Source organism: Megalops cyprinoides, chromosome 5, assembly GCF_013368585.1.
Source record: "Megalops cyprinoides isolate fMegCyp1 chromosome 5, fMegCyp1.pri, whole genome shotgun sequence".
NCBI lineage: Eukaryota > Metazoa > Chordata > Actinopteri > Elopiformes > Megalopidae > Megalops > Megalops cyprinoides.
The window spans coordinates 7,254,380-7,281,367 of record NC_050587.1 but is presented as its reverse complement, the minus strand read 5'-3'; the positions used below and the strand labels follow the sequence as shown (position 1 = coordinate 7,281,367).

At 41.2% G+C, this 26,988-nt stretch overlaps 1 protein-coding gene across 1 annotated transcript in view; it reads left to right on the top strand.

The window, feature by feature from the left end:
* The window catches only part of LOC118777611 (PDZ domain-containing protein 2-like), a 60,277-nt gene that overhangs the window by 15,609 nt on the left and 17,680 nt on the right, over positions 1–26,988 (top strand). The window contains exons 2-11 of the mRNA XM_036528708.1: positions 6,976–7,444; positions 12,274–12,419; positions 14,962–15,094; positions 15,663–15,833; positions 21,758–21,857; positions 22,387–22,535; positions 23,444–23,563; positions 24,026–24,140; positions 25,778–25,851; positions 26,693–26,921. Coding sequence (XP_036384601.1) covers positions 6,976–7,444; positions 12,274–12,419; positions 14,962–15,094; positions 15,663–15,833; positions 21,758–21,857; positions 22,387–22,535; positions 23,444–23,563; positions 24,026–24,140; positions 25,778–25,851; positions 26,693–26,921 — 1,706 coding nt within the window. The remainder of the gene's footprint in view (positions 1–6,975; positions 7,445–12,273; positions 12,420–14,961; positions 15,095–15,662; positions 15,834–21,757; positions 21,858–22,386; positions 22,536–23,443; positions 23,564–24,025; positions 24,141–25,777; positions 25,852–26,692; positions 26,922–26,988) is intronic.

Sequence of the window (26,988 nt, the reverse complement as noted above, 5' to 3'; positions counted from 1 at the left end):
GGAGAAGACTTTGCATAAGTGTTGTGTAATAGTACAGTTTTTTCCCAATGTCAGGCTTAACTCTATGTGCATCTTTCTCTAATTTCATGGCAGTAATACTGAAATGGACAGTTAACATCTAAATGTGAACCCACTGATAGATATCAGTTGTGACCTGTGAAAGTTATTTCAGGAAGGCCTATGTGGTATTCAGAACGGACACACCCATACAAAAAATGAGTACACTCCTGCGGAATGTAATGTGTGCCTTTCAAAGGATCTAATTTCTGTTGTTCATAAAAAAACCCACAACTAAGTATAGGGCTGTGGTCTGTGATGAGCAGATTACTCTTATGTGGGTTGAGGCAGATGCTATGTGGGGAGCATTCCTTTGGCAAATACTACTTCACTCATGTTGGCACACACATCATGGCTAACTGTAGGGAGATCCTGCTCCCTAGCGGACTTGTCCCTGCTGTAATCACAGGCAGGTTGCTGTGAGGCACGGGTCTCATTCATAGCTCTGTTTCATAAGGTCACTGACTCTATGGAGAGTGGTGGACTTTGCTCCCAGACACATAAATCCTGTAATCACAGGGCAGGTCTGTAAGCTTGTAATTTCATTATCTGTTTTCTACATACATTGTAACGTATGGGGGTGGCAGTGTGGCATGCTGGTAAGGAGCAGGGCCCATAACCGAAAGGTTGCTGGTTCAGTTCTCTCCTGGGGCACTGCTGCTGTACCCTTGGGCAAGGTGCTCAACCCACAGTTGCCTCAGTAAATATCCAGCTGTATAAATGTGTAAAATTGTAGCCTATGTTAGTTGCTCTGGATAAGAGTGTCTGCTAAATGATCATATAATGTGATGTAATGTCCCACCACTTAATTTCGCCAACAACAAACAGAGAAATGCATACTTTTTATGATTTGTTGTCCTGTGAAATATTTTGTACAGACATGGACAATTAAGAAGCCTTAAGTCTAGAATACACAGTGTGATTTTATAGCTCATCCAGCCTTTATAACAGCCACAGGTTTCCTACAATTGTAGTTGAAACTTGTAGTTGACACATTCACGATAAAATGATGGCTTTCTTTAACAGCTATTACAGTTGCTCTTGGAGGCACCAATGATCTGTCAGTCAGTTTCTTGTAACAATTGGATGTCAGGATTCACAAATTCATCTTAGGAGAAGGAGTACCAATGGCTTGTTTTAGAGACTGAAAAACCAACAGCCATTAAGCAGTGCCTATTCATTTCTTGTTTTTGGAGGACTACTTTTCACACCTTCACCAATATTGACAGATGATCCATGCATATAGGCCTAGTGAGGTTATATCAAAAATAAGTGTAGCTGAATTGCAAAAAGTTTAAATACATTGCTCACCTTAATGCAGGACAGAAAAACTATGCATTACTATGCAGTAATACATATCCTTATTTTTAGCACAGGTTAATTATTGTTAGTGGATTTCTAAAAATCACTATTAACATGCATGTCTTGCTTGTCTTCTGTTTAAAAATAATGTTCTCTTTATCTGCTCCAATTTTCTGGTATATTGACAATATTAATCTATTCTTATCTTAAAAAGAAACTGAATTAATGGGGTAAGAAAGACTGTAAACATCTTATTTGAGGCAATTTTCCTGTTTGAGAAAAGCATCAGAATTTCAAAACAGCCAGTCAGGATACATTCTATCACAATGTTACCAATTTCAGGGCTGAGACTGATGGGCTGTGGTAAGTTCTGACACTTAACCTGAGACTGTCAATGTTTTTCAGAAATTTGACTGTAGTTCCACAAGTCACTATTGTTTTTGCACTTTAAGAAGTATTGAATAGTTAGCTGCGAACTTTATTTCACAAGATTGTCCTTTTTAACTGACTCACCAGCACTTTTAGCTGTTTCATGACTTTGAAGTATCCTGTGAAAAGAAGGAGAAATATTACATTATTTTTTCATTTGCAAATGCCATACAATAGCATAGTAGCATGTCTCCATACAGTAGATAATGAAAGAAAATTATGAATAGCAATGTTAGTATCAGGACTTTGTTATCTAGATCATACTTTTATGAAGAGGTATGACAGGAATCTGTTCAGATGAAAAGAGTAACTTAATATGGGATATATCTGATGACTTTCCCTCCCTCATGTTGTTGAAGGAATGAAAAGTTGCTGAAGCACAAATTATATCTGATATATTTGAAGTATAGCATTCAGTGCAGCAGCAGGCCATCCACATTGAACAACTGTGGGAAAACTACTGTAAGGCCAACCAAAGATTCTGGTCAATGTACTCTGAGGAGGAGCCAGGAGAAATGTGGATTTGCATGGGTAAGTCCTGACTTGCGCTCATTTTTTCTGGCCTTTTCTGGCATGCCTCTAACTGTACATCCAAGCGTATATATCCATTCCAATTAGGCAAACAAGAATTTGATATGTTCTTGTTGAATCTGCCATCTTGAAGTGTAATCTGAGACCTCAGTTATGAAGCACTTGTCATAATTATTTTTGATTGATTAAAGGTTCTGCCAAAGGAACATTGGCAGGCAAGTATCAATAAGTGTTATGAATATGAGAGCTGCTGTCAAGTAAAATGAGGTGGATTATGGCTCATTAGGGGTTTTGCATGGTAAATATTTACCACAAATTCTGACTTCTCCCTGACTGCATTTAAAATTTTCAGAGTTTGGTCTTTCCAGTCTTTTCAGCTTTCCACTTAACTTTACTCATGTTTTGCTTTATGTTTTATTTCTATGTATTTATATATTCTATATATCATAGTTCTGCAATCCCAACCCTAATAGCAACACTGGCTGGCAAGTTTAGAACAAAATATGACTGTAATTTCTAAATGGATTTTACTGCCAGATCAATTTTGCCAGGTTCCAGTGCCATAGTTTACACACAATATTTGTGTTTATGTTTAAACGCCAGTGTTTGTACCTACTTGTTGTCCTGGTAACTGGGAGGAAATGAAAGGTTTCCGTTTTGTGATGTTCTGCATGCAGCCAAAACAGTTTACCTCTCTGTATATGCTAACACTCTCTTAATAGCTGTCATGGTGTCCTGCCTGTCTGACAGTCCTTGCAGGAAGGCATTACAAAGAGTCTCTCTCAGATACTCTGAATCCCTGTTGTACAGAGTGGGGGGAGTGTCTCTGCAGGGTCTAGGCCACTGTTGCAGGAGAAATGGAAGTGCTGTAACCTCAGAGTCGTAAAGCACTGTGCCCTGCAAAACCAGAGCAGCAAAGCTGTTTGCCATATGGGGAAAAATTCTGGCTAAGGAAATGAGCTCCAGCAGGACTGGAAATGGAGTAATGTACAGACCAGGAAAATGAATGAAAACGCACTGAAACCTGATTTTGTTACACAACCTAACATACTTCATGTATACCCCTTACTGTGCCATCGTGGGACTCTGCAAGACATTGACAGTTCACACAGAGGAAAGTGTTAGTAAAATTCATGGAAACCTAATGTCGTACATATCATTGTATATCAATTCTGCATATCTAATAGAGTATAATGGCCTGGTCTGCTAAATCAAAGAACTTTATGAACTGAATGGCTGAGAACTGAGAAGTCATGTATTTATAAAACTTTGAATGCATGTTTCAAGTGCATGCACATTTTAGACTGAAGCTGAATCCAAACTGGTGCAATGGTATGTGTTATGAAAGATCCAAGGATTGTGCTGACATTACTGCTATGTCACACCCCCAAAGAAAGTTTAATGTTTGGGGGGAAATCTTTGGCTCGTGTGTGTCTCTGGTGGTTCTGAAGTATGATGGGAGGGCGACAGGGGAACCCACTGTCGCACATCAGAAAGTACACCTACAGCTCTACATTACTGATCCATTAGTTTGTTGTTAGACATAGACTGATTCTGAACCAAGCTGGTGTGTCATAGCCAGTACCAAGTTGACTCAGAATCCACTAGGCCTTGGACCTGACATTTTATCCAGTAGGAAGACATGGTTTATTATTTTCTGGATTGTATTTGTCTTCTCCCCAAGTGTTTTGTGCCAGTTCTCATGTTCTCGTTTGTGTTTCATCCACTGCAGAGAGTTTCACTTTACTCTTTGCTTCTTCTTTTTGAATCCATATGGCCCCTGCTTTGTTTGAACTTCAGTTTTGTCATGAAAGTAGATGTGTTTTTCATCAGCTCTGTCAGCAGCCTGTCAGACTGCTGTCCCATGTGGAAGAACAGGAATTTGAGAGTCTTTGCTGACAAGCTCAAAAAAAAACCTAGATAAAAAACAAAAACCTCATGGCAACCTAAAGTGGAATAATCATAAGTTCTCCGCCTGTAGAACAGACTAAAACAGCAAAGTTTGGAATTATTAACGAATATCGATGAATATTGGAGCAAGTTCTGGGAGCGTTCCATGGTGGTTCCATGGCCTCAGCAGAAACCCAGAGTGTGTCATGTCTATCACTTCGAGTATCCTTCATTTAGCATGGCACTCTTAGTTTACAGTTGCATTGCAGTATGTTTCTTCTTTAGTTTCTGCCAGTGATTACTTAATTATGACTCATATTTGCAGTAGGAAGCTGATTAATCTCAAGCGCAGGGTTGTTTTGCTTCACTTGAAATTAACAGTATTTTTGTGCACTGCATAACAAATATAAGAAAGATGAAAGCTAGAAAGTTTCCTTCTGGATGCTATAGCTTCCCACTGCAGGGAAATGCCAGAGTGGTCCACAGTGGAGAGCCTGCTAGAGACAGATGTTACATTCAGTACACCACCTATTCCTCTGTGAAAACATTGGCTGTGAGAGAAGTATTTGATTTAACAAGGTAAAAATATTGAGGTAACAAGATGTTTTGCAGATATGAGTCATGTCTATGTGTTCATATTGATATCTATCTGGTTACATTGCTAGGTGGACATGAAAGATTTGGACATCTTGCTGTGTATAACAGACATTCAATTTAGATACAGTTGACATTAGATTGACTTTTGGATCTTTGTCATTTCCATGTTTAAATGGGTACTTATTCTGCCTATACAGAGATGAACACTGAAAACATTTTTTAAAAAAAGGTAGTCCTAGGTTTTATTGAATGTGATAAAATGATTATTTACATGGCTTTCATTATGTGGCCTTTGGGATTACAGGAATTGCTCATATGAAACAATATGTGATGCATAATTAGCAATATGACTGCATTTAGTAAGTCGGCTTGAAAAAGCCAGCTTATTGTTCTTCTTATTATTTCTTCTTTTTCCTTCTCTTGTTATTATTCCATCCAATTTTCATTATGTAACTCCTCCTACAGCTTTTCAGCTAAACCCATGAAAGTTGGACAATACTTTCAGCTACGTAACGTAACATTGTTGTCATTTAGCAGACACTCTTATCCAGAGCGACCTACATAGGTTACAGTATTTACATTGATACAGCTGAATATTTACTGAGGCAATTCTGGCTTAAGACCCTTACCCCAGGGAACAGCAGCAGTGCCCCAGTGTGGAATCAAACCAGCAACTTTTCGGTTACAAGCTAGTATGTTTTTCTGTCACAGTGTTTCATTATGGTCAACCTTGCACTAGGTGTCAAAGGGTCTTTGTTTATTTTCCAACAGAACACTGTTACTTTCCCTGTACTCCAATTGAATTTATCTGTGCTTAACGTATAACAAAACTGCACTGTCAATATATTGTATAGAAATAGTGTGAATATGCTATTTAGTTCTTATGAAAAGCCAGTTGCAAAGGATGATATGGCAATGGCAAACTGAAAAGAATTTTTTTCCCTGTACAAACACATTTACTAGTGTGGGTTCCTGTTTTTGTGATGTAGCTGTTACATACTTTCCTGCACCTGTTTAGGCATGATGTGTGGCATCGGGCTCTGCTATTTTCAAGAGAGTATAAAGGAAGGAATTTTTCCCATGAGTTACATAAGAAATTTATTTAAAACGCTGGGCTGGTGTAAGTTGCGTGTTTATCAGGCTGTCTGAGATGTCAATGTTATATCAAAAAGTCACATTTTGCAAACCTGTTTCAAACATTCTTTAGCTGAAGGCTATCCTTCTATTAACTGTGTGGACTGTATTTCTTGCATTGGTTAATAGTTCTTCATATCGAATGCATTTCTGATTATCATTCTCATACCATGAATTTTCTTTAACACATAATGCAATGACTCATCAGGAAGGATTTCAGTGCTCTACAGTAAACTGAGACCAAATTCAGACTGCGTGAAGTCTGCATGAACCTTCACTCAAGGTGCAAGTATTGGAGTGACTGGTTGCTAGATTTCGTCTGTGTAGCATCACAATGCCAAGTTGTATTAGAAGAAAAACATGGGGAAAGAAGAATGAAAATATGTTGTGTAAAATTATGTCCATTAACTGCATTTCACAGAGGATCAAGTTCCCTCTCTGTGTGTTCATTTTGTGGATAATAAGAAAATCTGTTTAATGTCCATCACCAAGATTTTTACACCTCAAAAAGCATATGCTTTTCCTCTGATCAGAATGCTGTACTGCCCAGCTTCTATTTTTAAAAATGTGCTGTAGTGCAAAGCTGTATTTTGAAATTAACTGCAATAATAAGGCAAAAAGGCTTACTTCTGTTCAGTTTAAATATCAAAATCCATCAACACAGATGTTTTCACATTCCTCTGAGGGCCTCACATGTGTAGCATAATCACACTTTCCCTCATAACCCTCTCAAAATAAAACATTTGAAATGTTAACGCAAAAGGAAAAAAGGTAGTCTGTCATTTCCTGGCAAGTTTTCCCTCCAGTGTCCACCAGCCTACATGATTGTATTTATTGTAATTTCAGAAGAGTTATAATAAGTCAAGCTGTAATAATTGACCCTGGAGTGGAAACTAATAGAGGTGGAACTGAGTTGGAATTGAATTGATCTGTTGAAAAAAATTAATTTGGAATGGATTTATGGAATTGACCTCAGCTCAATGAATTTAAACTGAACATAAACTCAAGCACACACTCTCTCCTTCCCCTGTACAGTTATCTGGCTGACCAGTGCTGGAATGGCGGCTGCATCTACTTGATAATGCTGCGCAGGATCAAACGCAAAGCACCTATCCCTCCGTGTAACGGCGGGGGTGGGGGCGGCGTCAGCACCATCGAACAGTGCAGCGGCAGCTTCCCCCCAGAGCCCCGAGGCAGCCCGGCGCAGAACGGCAAGCGCACACGCAAGTTCGGGGTCATCTCCCGCGCCGCCTTCACCCGCGACAGCAAGGACGGAGGTGACCCGGAGCGGGAAAATGGGTACTGCTCCTCCATGGACGCAGAGGCCACCCCATCTCAGGACAGCATCCCAGAGTACACGCCCACAGAGGGGGAGCCAGTGACCGTCCCACCTGTGGCAGTGCACAGCATGGGGTCTGCTGCAGCGACCCTGCCTCCTCTCCCCCATATCCGCCTTTCTGAGAGCTGCAAGAGCGAATCACTGAACAGCGAGCTTTCCTATCAGGTAAGAGCACCTGCACTCTGCTGCTGACAGAACAGCTCATATGCAGAATGAGATGGCTGGGGTGAGAGATAGCTGTCTAAAATGGAAAAAAAACCCCAGGTGTATCAACTATAAATGAGGATAAAGTTCTCATTGTTTTTTATCCTGCTTCTTAGTTATATTCTTTATAGTCCAAATATGTCTTAATTGCATTCTGTAGTATAAACATGCGTTTTGTCTGATTCCAGAACAAAGAGAGAGGTTTTTTGAATAGCTGCAGAATATGTCAACCTCAAGCCACAAATGCACTGCTCCTGATAGTGGATGCTATAGCTTCTTATTCCAGTGTGATGTCATTCATCCAAAAGTAGTTTCTCTGCTCTTCTCCCTGTATTGGCAAAAACAAGGCTGCTGAGCTATTCTTCACTGGAAGGTGGTAGATGATTTGGCTGGTGTTTCAGGACTCATTATGTCATCAGCCTTGCCTTCACAAACCAACACAGTGAATAAATATGCCTAACCAAACATAGCATTAAGACAGCATCTGGTGTTTGTGTGTGTTTGTCTTGAGGAGCACAAACAATTCTTATTACTCTGAGAGAGTATTGTAGATATACTGCACATGGTACATAGCACAGTCTTGCTTCTCTGCAGTAGCAGTGCTGGTTAAGAGATATTGGAAATGAGGCATGTCTACCCCAACCTCAAGTGATTATTATTTCTCACAGTGTGTCTGTAGATTTATATAGATATAAACTGAATCATTCCATTTTGGATAGGGATTTGTATTGATTAGAGAAAGAATATGTTTCTCATGATGTTGAAATCAACAGTCTATTCAAAGACTCATACTGTATTATAAAATGGTAAAATTGTTTTCATTTTATTGTTAAATCATTTTAAGATAAAAATATAGCATTTCCAGAGTATCCTGAAAAAATCAATCGTCCTGTGACACAAGATGCTTTCCATCTGTCTACAAGAAAATAACTATAGGGTAACATTTTTACGTATTTTATTTTATGTTTAATTGATTTTCTCATCCACCTGTAATCAGACAGCCTAATGAAACATTACGAGTTTATATGTACTTTTTGTGATCATTTTTGTAGCCCATGGCCATGTGACTGCTTGCATATGTTTCTGATTTGACTTATGGTAATGTGCACTGCTTATATCTCAAAATAGTCCATATATTACCATGATGGTTAATGTATGGACTGACATATTAGTCTTAGAGTAGAATCAGGGAACACATTTTGCTAATAATTTAGTGATAATGCAGTGCAGTGTTGGGTATTATGCATTAAAAAAATATAAAATTTTGTTCAGGATTGCTCAATAAAAAAGTAGAATGCATAAGTTGGAAAAAATGTTTGTTCTGTATTTAAATGTTTTTAAACAAATTGTGCAAATAAAATACAGCATGAAATGGACATTTGATTATTGAACAAATGTGCAAGATCTTCCTACACTTTACTTGGCTTCAAGGAAACCAGTATATTATCTCAAAGAGGGGTGGAAGGCACAGGGTAATATAATTTAGTCATTTAGTGATACCTAATCCAATTATGACTGCCCTCCCCAGACTATATTACTGGACAGGCTGGCAATATGTATAATTTAGAGCTGAAATCTTGCCAAGGGTCTGTTCTGGAAAGTGATAATCTAACTATGACTACAGTACTTCCAGTGTAAATCCTGTCAGAAGTTCATCCTGGAGCAGAGATGGAGTGTATGGGGCATCATTTCACAAACAGTGATGGAGTTGCTTAGGAATCCGAGTAGTGTACAGCTGGACTGGCCATGAGTTACTGGAGACTGTACTGTAATTGCCTTGAAAGCCGGATTAAAAAGGAGTGTTTGGGAGTATATTATTGTTGTCATTTCTCATCAAATGTAAGAGATTAATAGCAAAAATGGATACTAATGTAAATGGAAGATAAGTAAAAGTGTTAATGTTTACCTGCCCTTGAAATATTGGCACACATTTGCCACATAGGGCGAGGGAAAGGTCATGGGGTTTGATTGTTTTTCTTTTTTACAGTTTATGTCTTAGCTGTGCAGTACTCATGATTATGAAACGTATTCCTATAAATGTAAAGCCAATTACATGTTGGCAATTTTTGTTGATGCTTATGGGGAGCACAGCTGTTTCTAGTGCAGATATATGATTTATCCACCGATATGTAAGGGAAATACAGCTAATTACAGGAGTTGTTTGTGTGAAGGCTTTAAGTTGTGTTGTTTAAGCTTTTACAAGTAGGTACAGTATATGTGCAAGGGTGAAGGAGTGTGCATGTTTTATATTGGAACCACAGGTTCACTGCGAAAAAGTATATCAGTGTAGAGGGGAACATCCAAATGTGTGAATGTAGAAATGTTGAGGGGAACAGTGGGTGAGTATACAGGCCTGTAGGTAAAGGGGAACAGTGGGTGAATACACAGGCTTGTAGTTAAAGGAGAGTAGTGGTGAATACATAGGCTTGTAGTTAAAGGAGAGTAGTGGTGAATACGCAGGCTTGTAGTTAAAGGAGAGTAGTGGTGAATACGCAGGCTTGTAGTTAAAGGAGAGCAGTGGTGAATACGCAGGCTTGTAGTTAAAAGAGAGCAGTGGTGAATACGCAGGCTTGTAGTTAAAGGAGAGTAATGGTGAATACGCAGGCTTGTAGGTAATGGAGAGTAGTGGTGAATGCGCAGGCTTGTAGTTAAAGGAGAGTAGTGGTGAATACGCAGGCTTGTAGGTAAAGGGGCACAGTGGGTGAATACACAGGCTTGTAGTTAAAAGGGAGAAGATGTTTAGATATTATTATACCTTTGCATGTATTTAGGGGTAGTGTAATAAAATGGATGGATGTTCTTTTATCTATCTAATCACCTAATATGAGGTTTTATTTTGATTGTTTATGTTAGATTGATCTATAACTCAGGCATTTGTACAGTCCAATCAATATGCAATTCACATTATGAATCCAGATATTTCCTGCAATATCCTGAAATGATCCCACCTCAAAGAATAGCAGGTAGTGTACAGCTACAGTCCATCATGTTGTGATTGGAAGACACCTTGAAAAGACCTTCTCTCTCCACACCCCTTGGCCCTACATCCATGCGGAACTGCACTGGTCATAATGATTTAGAATAACATTTAAATAGGAGGGTGTCATTCCTCTTTTTCTATACCATACTTTGAAACATTTGATCTCACTATACCATACTTTGAAACATTTGATCCCACATACTTTGAAACATTTGATCTCATTTGATCTTACCACAACGAAGAAATCCCTGCATTTATTTCTCTTTTAATGTGTCCACAGCACAGGACAACATTAAACACAATAATGCTCAATAATAATGATAAGCACAACCTGGGATCTCAGTTTACAATTGACACTCAACAAAACGCCACACCACTTGAGTGCTTGAGGAGGCAGATAAATGATGCAGTTGACTGTACTGTGGCTACAGTCCAGTTTGCTCTTCTTGGTCTACAGGAAACAGGAAATGGGTGTTTAATTCTGTTTTACCTCAGATGACCTCAGCTGTGGAGGACACAGACTTGGAGAATTAGGGACCTCTGGGAATGTGTTTGTATTGAAACTGCAGGTACAGACAGTACTGTATAATATTCTTTGTTATAATAAAGATATATGCATCATTATAAGTTCCAGTGACTTCAGCCACTCCGTGGGACTGATAGAAACAATGAAATGGCTCAGTTAAAGAACTAATTTAGTTATACATTCCACGATCGCAGTTGAGGAAGTTCTTGATTTGCATTGTGTTTCAAATATTATTATTCAGTTATTCAAAGCCTTTAAAAAGGTAGTGAATGCACTGTCTTATATGTGAAACCGATCATTTAAGTCCAATTCTTTGACATGCAAAACCCAATTTTCTAATTACAGTTCCTGGAATTGGTATTTTCAGCTTCATACCAGAAGCCAGGTCCAATCCTCCCCTGTGCCTTGTGTTATTTTTATGTGGATATTAACATCAGAGAAAGCTGTAAATGATCAATTCTTGGTAGCTGTTTCACAGGGAAGGAATCACGCTGTGATTTTACTCACATATTTTTTCACTGGTGTGTGCGTGTGTGTGTGTGTGTGTGTGTGTGTGTGTGTGTGTGTGTGTGTGTGTGTGTGCGTGCGTGTGTGTGTGTGTGTGGTTGGGTGGAGGTTGATTGAGTTCACTTTGCTGTCAAATACAGGCATTTCTGAGAGTCTTACTAGTGTTATTTATAGAAGGCTTCAACCTATTCATATCTTACAGTTAAAAAATAAAAGGCCTATATAGATTTCCCTATGCAAAAGCTATTTTAGTGAATTATCTAGGCTATGGAAGAAAAACTAGATTAATATTGGTATTGCTGCCCTAACAGGACATTGTCTGCTACTCTACTTTGCACTTTAAAGATGCATATTCCCAACTTGGAGAACGTCATCTAGTAGACACAATTAATATGCATTACTGTGGGACAATCAGGGAGACTGAAGTGTCGAGACAATGGAGCTAACATGCTGCAGTTACATCCTGGGGCTGCAATTGCATTTGAGATGGGTTAAGAGTGTTTTTTTATTTTCTTTTCTAGTGCAATATGATAATACATATCTGCATAGCAGACACATTTGTTAAGGACAGTTTCCAGAGATTATTTTTTTTCCATTCAGCTGCATTGCCCCTTGGATAAACCTGTAACTTCTGGTTTACCAGCCCAGCTCTGTAACCGTTCTACCAGATTACCAGGACCATGGCCTGGATGTCATACGAAATGGTCCTGGGATGGAGAGAGTCATTATCTCCCACAGCACTCATAATAAAAACTGCCTCTCCTTATGTCTCCACAGCCCAAGGAGGGCAGCAGGATTTGGAAGATGCACATGGTAAAGGGCCAGGATGGCCTGGGGATCCAGATCACTGGGGGTCGGGGGTCCAAGCGATCCCCCCACGGAATCATTGTGGCTCATGTGGAAGAAGGGGGTGCAGCACAGAGGTAATCTGCCCACAGGTCATCTGTTGCACTTCCTTGTGTGGGAGGGTCCCTAGGTCACCTTCAGGGAGTGGGAAGAATGGGACACATAAGCTCCTTGCTGAATGAGTTAATACAACTACTTAATGCTCCTAAATGCAGGATCACAGTGAGATGGAAATATGAAGGATGCCAGTCCTTAAACTGTACTGGAAAATATTCAGCATCCTGAAAGGTGGAGTGTTCACAAAAAAACACTGAATTCCAGTTACCTTCATGAATAGTTAAAAGTGTATCCCTCCCTGGCGGTGTTGCATATTTATGAGATCTTAATTATACATGGACTCAGATGTTTTCATATCTAAGTACCGGTGCAATATCTGATCTTAGATGTGCTTCTTGACACTTGAGCTATGCTGAAGTACAGTATTAGAGGAAAAGCTTGCAACTGGAAGGACTGAAGCACCATATTCAAGATAATAAATGTGAACATAAGAACCACCTCACTAACATTTACACAAATTTGCAATGACTACCTTTCTCATTGATCGTAAGTGTTCCTTTGCACATTTTTTAAGGTGCCAGATTCAAACTTTATTCCTTTGTTATATAAGGCTTTATGTTAATGATCTATATGTTCTTATGACTTTATGTGAACAGATTTGGAGGAACATATGTTATTTTCTTTTAGTAACCCCTACTGATTTAACATAGTTTGAGACCATTTAGATGGACAAGTGAGGGAATATGGTTGATTTCACTCGGTCATTTTTTATCACTTAGAACACAAAGTGTATGTTAATTGCACAGTGCCTCTAGTTGGTATAAATAGTATAATTTGCTCTCCCAGGAGGGTAAATGCAGTGAATTATCTCTAAGACACAATCTCTATCTCTAAAAGCAAATCACAGAACCAAAGATGCCATCTCAAAAACAGCACACAGCATTTGTCATTGCTATCTGTTTCTGCTGCAGTACCAGGCCCCACTCTCTCAGTACTCATGAATATTCAGCACACAGCCCTGGAATAATATGATTGGCAGGTCTACATTGACTCTATACATATCTGACATATGACACTTATTATAATCAAAAGCAAACAAGGCATATGAATTTTCATGAAACAACTGCTTTCTTCAAGAGTTTTCTTTTGATTCAACAGTGGTGACTTTCAGATCTGACTTTGCAACAATCAAAATGAAGAGATCATGACATCTTGCAAGCAAATAGGATGTTTCAGACAGATATTCGGGTCGTCAGATCACTTTTACACCACAATTATGGCAGAGTTATTTTGTATGCTGCAATCCTCTGATACACTTGCACTATGGGCAGTTATGGGCTTCCAGGCTGGAACTGGAATTGACCCCACGCTGTAAGATTCAGCATGCATTCAAAACAAATGCTTTTACACTGTCTGCATACTGGCTTCCATCAATAGGTTGACCAACTACAAAGCTCAAAATAATTACAAATTAAGATGATCCGGTGATCAGAATTGCTGTCCAGCTTCACTTGTTTTCTGCACATCTCTTATGTGCAAAAAAGAGAATGCATTGCATCCTGGGAAAACCTTAAGGTACCATGAGCTTTGGTATAAAGAGAAATCATAGGAGGAGAATAATTGGAAGGAAAAAGGAGAGACCATAGGAATCTTTGCTTTCTAGTGGTGCAACATTGATTCAGTATCATTTTGTAACCCTGGCAGATATAACGCACATGGCTCCGGTAGATTTGTTGGACTTTATTGTACATAAACTGGTCTTTTGTTGCTTTTTAGGAAGCTTGAAATGCCTCCACCCTGCTCCTTTGCTGTGAAATGCAGAGATCTGTTGTACCAACTTAAAGCAAATTACTGCCCCTCAGACTGTGACTGCCTCTCTGTGCGGTGCTCACACTGATCCTCGAGGCTGCATGCCATTAGCTGGAGGTCGTGCTGACTGACCCCTGGAGCTGGGGACAGGATTTCAATGGCACCAATCGATTTGCATCAACAGCGACAGAAAGGAGCCCTCATCAGGGGGCGAGTGTCCTATCGAGACAAGAGGCTCAATTTGACTTAAAAAGGACCTTATTGAGAATCTATTACCCACATTCACTGCCTGTCTGACATTCCCCTCTCTATGCTCTGTCAGCATAAAGAGACGAGTGTCACACAGGGTGTTATATTCCTGATGGCAGCTAATCAGACAAAGGAAACTAACAAGCTATTGTTCCCTTGTGCAGTATTACCAGTTTGCAGAAATGACAAAGCCCTTATATGTGTTTTTAAAAGCCTTGGTATTAGTTTGCTTCCTGAGAATAATCAGGGAAGCTCATTGTTTTGACTTTTTGGAATAGCCCTGTGGTGCAGTATCTGTCTTAATCTATCTTTGTTAGTATGAGGAGTTAGTCTTAGTCTACCCTGTTTTATCTAATGAGTTAGTCATAATCTACTAAGCACACAGGTTGATGAGTTAGACTTAATCTATCAAGCATAGCGTGATGAGTTAGTCTTAGTCTACCCCACTCAGTGTCTCTGGCCCATGGGTCTCTGACCATGGTCTTTGTCACGGTGTGTTCACAGGGATGGCAGGCTGAAGATTGGGGATGAGCTGCTCATGATCAATGGCCACTCGCTAGTTGGACTGTCACACCAAGAGGCGGTGGCCGTCCTCCGCGCCTTCAAAGGGCTGGTCCAGCTGGTCATTGCCAGCAGGGTGAGTCCAGCCACGACATCTCACCTGCCCTGGAGTTTCTTTCTGTCTGTCTGTGGAATGGCCAAGCTTGCCCTTTTAAGTCATTGATAAGACAGGACACCTGTGCATGAAAACAAAGAGCTTCATCCACATTAATGTGTGAGGCAGAGGGGGAAGATGGAAGCTGGAAGCTCCTAAAATGACACTGTAAGAAATATTCACTTGGCAAATCACAGAAATCTTCACCATATTATTAGTAATAATTTTAAAATCTGCAGGTGTCATGGATTATTGGTCTGCTTGCTTAGACAAGGGGCAATTTATGCATTTACCCCTGTACTGGATCCACGGGCTGTCACTACATGTGTTGCACGCAGACATTGTTTTTACCTCTCTGGGGGGGATGCCACAGCCATCCGCCTGGAAGAGCTGAAAAATTGAACAGGAGAACTTAATGGGCTGCAGCAAAGTGCTTTCTGAGATAAAGTTAAAAATACTCTCTTACACACACACACACACACACACACACACACACACACACACATACACGCACAGGAGAAAGTAAGCGACTCTCTCCCGTTTCATACAGGAGGAGTCCAATGTCGACTTCCACAGATACCCGTCCACCAGCCTGCCGGATCTGGTCAGCACCTGCTCGTCCCAGGACACCTCTCTGCCCCCCCCGGACAGCAGAAAGAGCGGGGAGCCGGACACAGAGGACGTGACGGCGAACCACCCCTGCCTGCCCACCCGGAACTCGGTGCGTCTCACCCCCGTCTCAGTCTGCCTCTTTCTCTCAGCCGCCTCTGTGTGTCTCTCCTCGTTTGCCTCTGTGTGGCTTCATCTAGGTAAAAAATACCCGAAGTGCTCCATTTGTCCTGTTTGGTCCTCTAACGTGACTCTGCCAGCCATAATTTGTGTGTCAAGTGTGTGGACAGTAGTGGAGATGATTTGGGCCTCAATGCTACATTAGTGACAACTAGATATCTACTTAAAAAATCTGTTTGGGTTTCCTGTTTGTGTGGAATTCTTACTTAGGGCACTGCTTGATGTATTTATCTTTTTTTTTTCCAATCCAAGTGACCTTGAGGTGCATTCTATTTCTGGGGCTGTTATCACTAATTTTGCAAATATTTGTTGGAAGAATGCACTCCTGTAAATATGGCTCTTGTAAAGTCTTGAGTCTTTTGACATGACCTGAAATACAAGAAGTGATGCATTTGCATAAAGTGATCAGGGATGCGGTTTCTGAGCATTGTGCTTAACGCTGCATGTTAAAGTTTAAAGCGCACGACTAGTTGCGGCAAGTCCTGGTTTAAAGATTGATGATGAATCGGGATGGCCTGGAGACTCGGTCCATAAATGAAAAGGAATAATGAATGTGCAGTTTACCCATGCTGGCTGTGTCCAACCCATTCTTGACAGCCAGTAATGAGGGCATGGAGGAAGCGGTGCCAGTTACCGGTGCACGCCTGGCTCTTCGGAAGCCTTGTTAGAGTCGGGCAAACTGGGTCACCCCCCCCCCCCCGCCTGCAGCCGCACTGTTCCTTGCTGTGCTCACTGCTTCTTCTCCCAGCTAGAGAGCTGAGTCCTTCACCCATCTGCAGCTTAATTATATTAGCATTCCCCAGCCCCTGCTGATAGTCCAAATCAATGGGGCCAATTAAACACAGCTGGGGCTGCCTTTGAGATGCTGGATGTCGGTGTTGTGGTGACGTCACCTTTCAGAAGCCGAGGCCTTGATGTCTTCCCTGTTGTGCGTAAACAAAGGCGAATGCACAGACAGCTGTGCGCATGTGAGGAGATGGGCGTTTGCGCCTGCTTCCTTTCCTCTGCTGTTGGACAGAAAGGGCTCCTGTCTCAGTGAGTCTTGGGCCAGAGGTAGGGTTTGGGCAGAAGGTCAGCGGCCATCTCTGTTCCTGAGTGTTTCCCATGCTTCTCCCGCTATCCAGCTGTACCGCACAGAGCCTGTGTATGATGCTGAGCCATCCGTGGGCACCTGGGAAGGGGAGCAGTATGGTTCAGTACTCTGCAAACCCAGCAAGCAGTGTCTGTTCAGCTCTCACAGTTTATTTGGGAACGCCTCAACACATCTGGCTTCGTTATTAATGAACCTATACATGTATTCAGAGCTGAGGATGAATTTGAGTCCCCTGTGAATAGTTACATCACCTCTTGGAGTCATGATAAGAGCTTGATTAGTCCCCTGTTCCAAGGATCTTTTTGTGAAGTAAGCTAATCATGTCCCCATCTACAGTCTGGATTTATGCTTGAACAGGTTGCAGGTTCAAACTCAGCGATTACTACTCCTGTGACATTTGTTGGAAACAAGACATGTCATTATGACTACAGAAGTAATATGTCTACTTTCCGAATGAAATTGGTGAAGAATACATAGACTGGTTGCTGTTGACAGACCGAAGGCATCTCTGAAGTTTTGCAAAGTTTACAAATCCTAAGAGATACAGAATGCCTGGAGAAGATTTCAGTGTTATTGTGGTTTTATTATGTGCATGAAGAACACCTCCGCCTGTCAGAGCCCTTTAAGTGACAGAGGTTGCTTTGGGAAAGAGGGAGGGAGGAGCAGAGTGAGTGTGTGAAGCCCAGCGGAGACTGCGCACACAGCTGTGGCTGTCAGCGCTGCTTCCTCCCAGCTGTGCAGATGAAGGGCCTGTCTGAGCCCACTGGCCTGGCACATACTCAAGAGGAGCATAGCAAAGCCCAGATCACATCACATCAGCTCCACCTCCATCAAAACGTCAAGACCCTCCCTCAGTTTACTTTACCTGTGAAAGAACATGTCAGTTTACTTTACTTGTGAAAGAAAAATTTGAAAATTATTCCACTGATTTTGAATAATTCAATTGCAACCTTTGGATTCACACATGCTCTGCAGTATGGATCTGAAAATTAGCCCTCCAACAAAACAGTCGTGATGCAAAAACAGTTACTCAATTGCTCTGAGCCAAGTAATTTTATTTTCACATAGCACACTGTGTCATTTTTTTCAAATATAATATTTAATTATTATTATTTCAAATAATGTAAAAACAGGTAACAACTTGAACATTGGCAGTGTAACTGGCAGCGTAAATATTTTATTTTTTATTTTATAATATTTTTTATATTTTAAAAAATCTAAAAACAGGGAACAATGTGAACACCACCAGTTTAATTGGCAGACCATGCTGGCAATCACATGATGTTGTTCCTGAGACATGAAGTGAGAGTGAGACTGAAAGCCTTCCAGGCACATGAGACAATCCCACGCATCTTTCAGATGCCGAGGAAATGTCAGTTTCATCAAAGATGCTCAGTCAGATCATGTCTGTAAATCACAATGGGACAAAGCCCAAAAATCTGAGCATTTTTCATGAGTCTTGCCAGGGACCCATCTGTGCTGGAGCTCTGGACGTAAGACTTGAGAGGCCAACCAGTCTGATTTCGACTGTTGGGTTTGCTCTCCACCCCTCCAGCGTGGCCACTTGGACCCGGAAACCATGCCTTCTGAATGACCCCTCTGGCACCAGACAGCCACACGTGCAGCTCCCCCCTCCCTGTTCTCTCATGCTGCCTTTTGCTCTCTCTCCACTCCAGCAGGAAATGAAAATAAATGTCAAAAGCACAAGCGGGTGCCAAGTGGGGGTTCGGTTACAAGATAATTTCCCAGAGAGGCCCTCTGCGTCGCCTTTCTTCAAAAACGTCATATAAGCCGTACTGAGTTTCCACTTCCTGGATCTTGGAGGAATAATGATGTGGCAATTTGGTTACACAGATCAGGTGCAAATATTGAAACCGGCGACCTCTCTGGATTCCAGCAAGAGAAATCCTGAAAATTATACACACATGCACACACAAGGATGTGCATTCTGGTAGCTGAAACTTCAGGGTATTACTTTCATGATTCTTGACATTATTGTGGAGTAACTTCCATTTCTTCTTTTTTTTCTGAATACAGAAAAAAGCACCCTGGGAATTGAATCCCTGTGTGACTATTTAGATGTCTGTCTTTCCAGTCTGATCTAGTTTCAGTCAAATATGGAATAAGAGAATTTCAGAGAATTATTCAAAGGATGGGCCTAGCTGATGGAGTTAGCAGACCTAGTGGTACTCAGAAACGATATTTGTATTACCGTTCTTTACAAGCGGCTGGATTCCAAAGCTGATGCTAACCATGTGTAGCAGAAAGCAGAGCTAAGGGAGAGGGGTGATTCATTGAAAATGGAAATACAAAAATGGAGCCGCAAAGTAAAGTGTGGGAAACAGAGGACTGCAACACTGAAGAATTTGAATAAAGTAATAAAATTTCTTCTTGGCTATTAACTAAAGCTGACCACTGAAACTGCGCAATCACTGAAGAGAAGATGAGTGAACCATTTTTCCATAACTTTTTACCATTGTCATTGGTGATTTTATATTTAATGAATATCAGATGTGTTGTGGAATCATTTATCTCATTGTCTGCTCCTCAGATTATAGTCATTGCTAAGTCTGCTTTCAGGATTTTCTGAAGGACAAAGACAGATTTCTGATCATTTGTGGGATATTTGATCTGTTGTTCCTAATGTGTAACACCGCAATATTCTCATACTGAAGTGTTTCCACATGATGCTCAAAAGAATAGTAGCTGGTTTGTCCAGCACTTAACCTGAGGGGAAAATAATTGTTAAACATAGGAAGTATAGCTCTCATTATGCTTTACTTTATACACTGTCTTTAACAGAGCTACAAGCCTAGCAGATACAACCATTTACATCTAAAATATGGATGGATGAATATTTAGTTTCACTTCAAAAGAGAGTTCCTCCCTGAGTGGGAGTTTCTCAGTGTTTCTAATGTCTGATGGATGGGTGGCTATGGCTGGAACTGTTGCCCATGGTCTGGGGTTCATATGCTGGCAATAAAGTGCTTTGGTAAACGTCTGAGTGTTTGGAACCAGAAATGATTTGCTTTGGGGTAGTCACAGCAATGAACATGCAAAATAAGGTTTAAACTGTCTTTCATTTTTGTTCTTGGCTGACATTTCTCTCCAGTGTATTGAGAAATCATTTGTCAGGAAAACTTGAAGTCTAATGTAAAACCGTTTACAATGCTTAGTTTTATTGCAGGCAGCAGCTTTAATGTAAAAGAGTGTAAAAAGTTGATTTTACATGTTTTGAAATTTTCTTACATTGTCAACATTCAAATGGGAACATCATCAATCCTGCTTTTGTATGCAGTAAGAGGACATAAAAGGATGATTATTGGATCTTGTTTCTGTTAAGGATTCATAAAACCCTTCCACATTTTCCCCAGAATCTTTTGACTGCAAACTCTTAAGTGGGATTGGCTAGTATTCTCCTGCTGCATCAGAGACTTTGAGCTCTATTTAGTCTGACCACAGCATGCTCTGTCCTTATCTGTATACATGCTGTAGCAGAACTGGGGGATAGGCAGGTTGGTGGACGTGAGGTGTACAAATAAAATAACCGACCACTAAATATGGTGTAAAATTAGGGGTTTAGTAGACATTGGTTAAACAAGCGGAAAGGAGACACATCAATACAACAAAAACCACAAAAGGAAAACATAACTCTGCTTTGGAGTCTACCTGTATTCACTGTATAGTCCTTCTCTAGAACCAGGTAGCTATGCTACTTGCTGGGTCTCAACAATTCCACATACATCAAATCCAAAAACAAAACATCAAAACCATCCAGTCCAAGGTCAAACACAAACCCCTCTTTGAATGCTCTTTCCACTTCAACCTCCACACTAGTCCAAGAGGTGGCATTCCTCTTGTGAGCTGCTACAGTGAAGGAGTTCCAGAGTTAAATGCTTCTGTAATAGCTCATTGACTTCAGGTGTGCTGGCCAGGTAGACTGGACCTGCCATAGCAGTGTGTCACCAGCAGGGTCGACTGACAAATCGGGTAGTGCCCTACCACCATCATTCCTCCTCTGCTGCAATAGTACATTTAAAGATTTGGGTATTGTTTCTTACACATCATAAGTATGATCATAATTAAAATTAATTTGTTGAATTACTTAGCAACTTGATTGAATTTATACTTCATTACACTCATCAAAGACAAAGCACGTTGCAGTAAGATGGAATCCACATTAACTCACACAGATTATGAACAAAGTACTTTGGAATTATCTTGCTTCAGAGCTAGGAAAGCCCAAGATGAATAACACAATGACAATCTTGTTTAAAGATGACCAGCACATTTCCTTCTTTAGAGAGTTTCAGGTACATTTCCTCCTTAAAAGGGTACCAGCACATGTCCTCCTTCAGAAATTGGACATTTCAGGATACCATGCATTATTATGAATTTTAGCTACACTCCCCCTATAAATCGTGGAAGTCTAAACCCCATGCAACCTGTAAGGTCTCTCTGTTTCTATAAAATGATTCTCCACTCATCTGTGAGGTCTTGGCATTGATTTTCCTAACAGTACTGTGTCATATTCTGCAATCAAGTCTTACAGTTCTCATGAAGACATTAAACATTTGATCTGAAAAAATATTTCATGATACTCATGCATAGAATTGCATGGATTTATCCTAGCCTCTTTATTTTCCATATCTCTGTCTGTGGCTGATAACTTCCAGCATGAGTCTTTACAGTATCTTACACACTGGAGGGTCTGTTTGTTTGATTTATGGGAGTGGCCAGGCTAATCTACTCTCTCCTTGCAGTTCACTGAGTTGGATAAACTAGAGGAGCGAGGACACATAGAGGGAGCCAGGGGATGCTGTCGCAGCCCAACGCCCATGAAATTCCGAAGCCGGTCTCAAGGTTGGGATTACACACCGCTTGTGAAATCAAGTCTTTGCAGAATCTCTTCTGCCAGAAATTAAGATTCAAGTCCCCACAGAAACCCTTCCCTGGAAACTAAGACTCAAGTCCCCGCAAAATCCCTTCCCTGGGAAACTAAGACTCAAAGCCCTGCAGAATTCTTTCCCCAGGAAGCTGAGACTCAAGTCCCTGTAGAATGCCTTCCTTGGGAAACTGAAACTCGAGTCTCTGCAGAATTCGTCCTGGAAAGGAAGTCTCAACAAAGAATTTTCTAATAAAGTTCTGGAATTGAAGTCATCACCACATGATTGCATGCAGGATTTATGTATATGTATGTGTAGAAACAGTGTTTGGAGCATGTATGCTCAGTAGCGCTATCTGTGTAGAAACAGTGTTTGGAGTATGTACGCTCAGTAGCGCTATCTGTGTAGAAACAGTGTTTGGAGTATGTACACTCAGTAGAGATATCTGTGTAGAAACAGTGTGTTTTGAGTATGTATGCTCAGTATGGCTGTCTGTGTTGTTCCAGGGGGAGGCAGCCGCTTGGAGTCTGTCGGGGAGGACGACGAGCTGATCGTAGAGAACGGGGACGCTGGCTGTGATATGGCGGAGAAGTCCTCACGAGGCGGGCGCAAGCACTCCCTGCCCCAACAGCTCGACACTGTTGGTGTCCGGCAGGTGACTGGCAGAGAACACTATCTGATCTCACCGAAACCAGAGGTGTCAGTAATACTTCTGTGGCTCGTGCCTCTGTGGAGACCCTGTCATCAGTTACCTCCATTATAGTATTGGCATGGCTGTTCCTGTTAGGACTAGTGCTAGTTTCTACCAGCACGTTCTCTGATATTATGGCTTACCACTGTGTAAGTAACTAACGTATGTTAACAGCTTTGTGTTGGTGGTGGTGAATTGACCAAGTGTAACCACTGCTTAGTGTGTGCATTTTATCAACTTTCCATAGTTGGAAACTATGGAGACATAACTCCTTAATGGAGACATTAGGTTGAACTTGCATGCACTGTAAATGTGCAATGAGGCTGTGGTTTTCGTATACAGGCACAAATGGACAACGTATGACTGAGCAGTGTTGTAATGTGAATGGATGCTTCATTTTATAACTTCCCATGTACCAAATACTACAACAGCACAAATTAGACTGGTAGAGACAGTACCAGTCAAAAGAATAATAGTAAAGACATCAAAACTATGAAATGACACAAATGGACTTACGCAGTGGCCAAGTGTTAAACAAATCAAAACTATCTTGTATTTTATATTCTTCAAAGTAGCCAAAAATATTTTTTTTTTGGAAATAAATTCATACATGGGCATTAACTTCACTATTTATATTTGACTAATAAACAAATTCCAAGTACTTATGCATAAGTCTGTAGATCATTATCTTAAGCAGGTGTGTCCAAACTTTTGACTGGTAGATTTATAAAGTATAGTGTGGAGGAAGGCCAAGGCCAGTGTGAAAATGGCAGAGTGACTCCTCATGTAATATGTTGCAACATGCTGTGCAGTAGTTGTATTTCAGGCCCATTTTGATTCAGGCTGCGTCTGTCATTTATTCACCCCCTCAGGATTGTCACATTGTGAAGAAGTCTGCACGTTCCCTAAGCACCATTCAGGTGGAGTCCCCATGGCGACTGGCCCAGCCGTCTATTATCTCGAACATAGTGCTGATGAAAGGACAAGGGAAGGTGAGAGCCTGCTGCTCACGGGATCCCTGGGGACAGGGGCACCTTGCAAAGCCACATCAGATGCTTAGATGTGTAAGATCTGCCCAGTTTTACATATGAAAGTAAATGTTTAAGATCTCAATGGTAGTCATCTCTATTTGAGTGTAGGTTTGTGAGTGGCTACTCTAGTAAGTTTTGTTTAATTGTTGAATATAAATCCCTTTGTCTGTTTGTTTCATTTATGGATGTGCACTGTTTTATTGTAAATCCTTTAAAAAGATTTTCTTTAAGATTCTACACTTTGTAGAAATATCTTTCACCCTCAAGTGTTTTAAAAATTCTTATAAGACCTTGGAGTAAGTAAAACTAGGATTTGCTGCATTGAGAGAGCTTACCGAGAACATCACGTGATGTAGCCAGCAGTTTTAGTTATCTGGGCCTTGCCAGTGCAGTGGAGTTATTAATGTGTATCGTGTGCACCAGGGACTGGGGTTTAGTATCGTAGGAGGACAGGACTCGGCTCGCGGAAGAATGGGGATTTTTGTGAAGACGATCTTCCCCAACGGAGCTGCTGCTGCTGATGGGAGGCTGAAAGAGGGTAAGAGCTGAGCCTCTTTCCCACATGATTAGAGGAGGATAGGATGTGTATCTGAAAGCCCTCCATGTGATTGGAAGAGGATAGGATGTGTATCTGAATGCTCTCAATGTGATTGGAGGGGATAGGAAGTGGTATCCGAATACTCTCAATGTGATTGGAGGGGATAGGAAGTGGTATCCGAATGCTCTCCATGTGACTGGAGGAAGATAAGATGTTTGTCTGAATGCTCTCCATGTGATTGGAGGGGATAGGAAGTGGTATCCGAATGCTCTCCATGTGACTGGAGGAAGATAAGATGTTTGTCTGAATGCTCTCCATGTGATTGGAGGGGATAGGTATCATCAAGTTATTTGCAACATATCCACATTATTGAAAGCAGAAAGTTCGAGATAATGTGCCACGGAGACCAAAATATCTTTCCTCATTAGCTGCACCTTCCAAATTTGTCAACCATTTTCCATATTTCACAGCAAAATAATAATTTTTTTTAGGATTTAGGAGTGATATCTGTGTGACCAGCTGCATTGTGTGTTACAAAATACAGAATGAAAGTAATAAATTCATTCTTTCATGAAAGTAGGTGACATACTATTGCTAATTTGGTTGTTAATTTTACCATCAATCATGATTGTTACCTCATCACAGAATCTCTAGCTGGTTAGATTATATTAAGTATGATGGCACTAAGGGTAACAATTCACTTTTAGGAACTGATATTAGTTGATACTGAGCAACAGATGACAATGACTTGCTGTATGTACTATATGCAGTCTGCCTACTTTGAATTAATAGGAACTAACCACTTTCTGAGATTACTGGCGGTAGTTATATAGTTATTCAGTTATTCAGCCACTTACAAGCTTCATTTGCTGTTAATTGGATGAGTGCACCAGGCCAGTTTTTTGCAGTCTTCTTTGCATCCACTGAGTTTGTTAGAACTGACACTTGGTTATTACATCTAAGTGGTTATTATCTCTGCCATTGTCACTGCCAAAAGGTTACCGCAGCAAAATCCTCACTCAATGTGTTTTGGAGTTTGTCTACAGACAGTGCTGCTGTGTTGTTTGTGTCACAATATGTGCAAGTGCAGGAAAGCTGTACATGAGGCCCTGAATTCAAACATTACATTCCTTCTGTATTGTGCAGGACTAGCGAGACAGTTGAGTGATCAATAGCGAGATGTGATAAGTCTCCCACCCTGGTGTGGCTCCATGCCATCTATCAACTACTTGCAAGGAAGACAATGGCTTATCAAAAGGGGTGCTACTGATTGGTAATCAATAGACACTTACTACAGAATTTCTCTGAGGTCAGACAAAATCTAATTCGCACCCACACCTAATTGCACAAATGCACATTGTGTGTATTTTAATAGGACATTGGTTCTTGTCTAAGCTTGAGGTAATGCTGAGGTAATTAGCTTTGGGAGAACTTTGAAGTGACATCACTTTTGGCAGTTGTGTCCTGGTTCATCAATGTTGTGAATAGAACAGATTTCCACCTATTACTTGGAATTCTAATCCGAGCCCCTAAGCAGTTAATTAGTAACACTGGTATTTCCCGCCCCAGTGTATGTGTGTAGGCTATGGCAGCCTGGTAGAGCCAACACGTGTGATCTGCCTTTGTGTCTGTACCAGGTGATGAGATCCTGGAGGTGAATGGAGAATCTCTGCAGGGCCTCACCCACCAGCAGGCCATCCAGACCTTCAAGGTACTTCCTGAAAAAGACTGACTTCCGCAGCCTGCTAGGCTGAGGAGCTCTGGGTGATACAGAGCCCTGCTCTGCTGTTTTTCCTCCACATCAGCCCGATTTCTCTGGGATCCAGTTTCACCAGCAGCCTCTACCCCAGGATTGTGTGCTGCTGTTATTTTGAGTCCCTCTTTTTTAACAAATGTCAGTGTTGTATATTAGACATAAATGGTGTTTCATTCAGTGACATTAAAACCGACATGATATCCTGTATGTGTTCCTTTTTGCATTTGAAGCAGAATTAAGAATACATTTATGAGGTTTACCTGCTTATGGTATTTGTTTGCCTTTCACCCTCTGTGCTTTAATTATTATGTTTAAAATTTGATCCATTCATATTGCTATACTGTAGATATCCATATAATGTAAATATCCATTATGTTATCCAAATACCTAAATATATTGGATATTTACTGATGTGATCTGATTAAGACCTTTGCCCAAGGGTATAACCACAGCATCTGTGCTGGGAATAAACTGCAGCCTTTTGGTGTGAAACCCAGTTTCAGTGAAAATCAAGCAATTCTATATCCCATGTGACATCTACTTTGCTGCAGTGACCTCTGAACAGAGAATATTTTTAAGCAGAGTTTTGATACTGTCATTTTACAGTTCCCATATAGCTGAAGACTATTGTAAAGGATTCCTCTCATAAAGCGTCATAATCACCTGGTTCCACTGCTGTATATGGGATTTTGTCGTCCTTCCCTCCTGAGTTAACTTCCCTCTCCTGATGATGAGCTGTAATGTTTGATGGAGTGTGTAAGTGTGGGGTGTGACGGCTGGCGTCTCCTCTCTCCAGCAGCTGAAGAAGGGTGTGGTGACCCTGACGGTGCGCACCCGGCTGCGCAGCCCCAGCCTCACACCCTGCCCCACCCCCACGCTGCTCAGCCGCTCCGCCTCCCCCCACTCCAGCGCCAGCGGTGGGACGCCTGCGCCCACGGGGTCCGAGGACGCGGACGTGGCCGTGGCCTACCGCAAGGGCCCCGGGCCCAAGGATCGCGTCGTCATGGAGGTGGCGCTCACCAAAGGTGTGGCCCTGTGCGTCACAGCCTGTCTTTCTGTTCTGCCAGTGAGTGCCTGTGTTTTAGGGGAAAG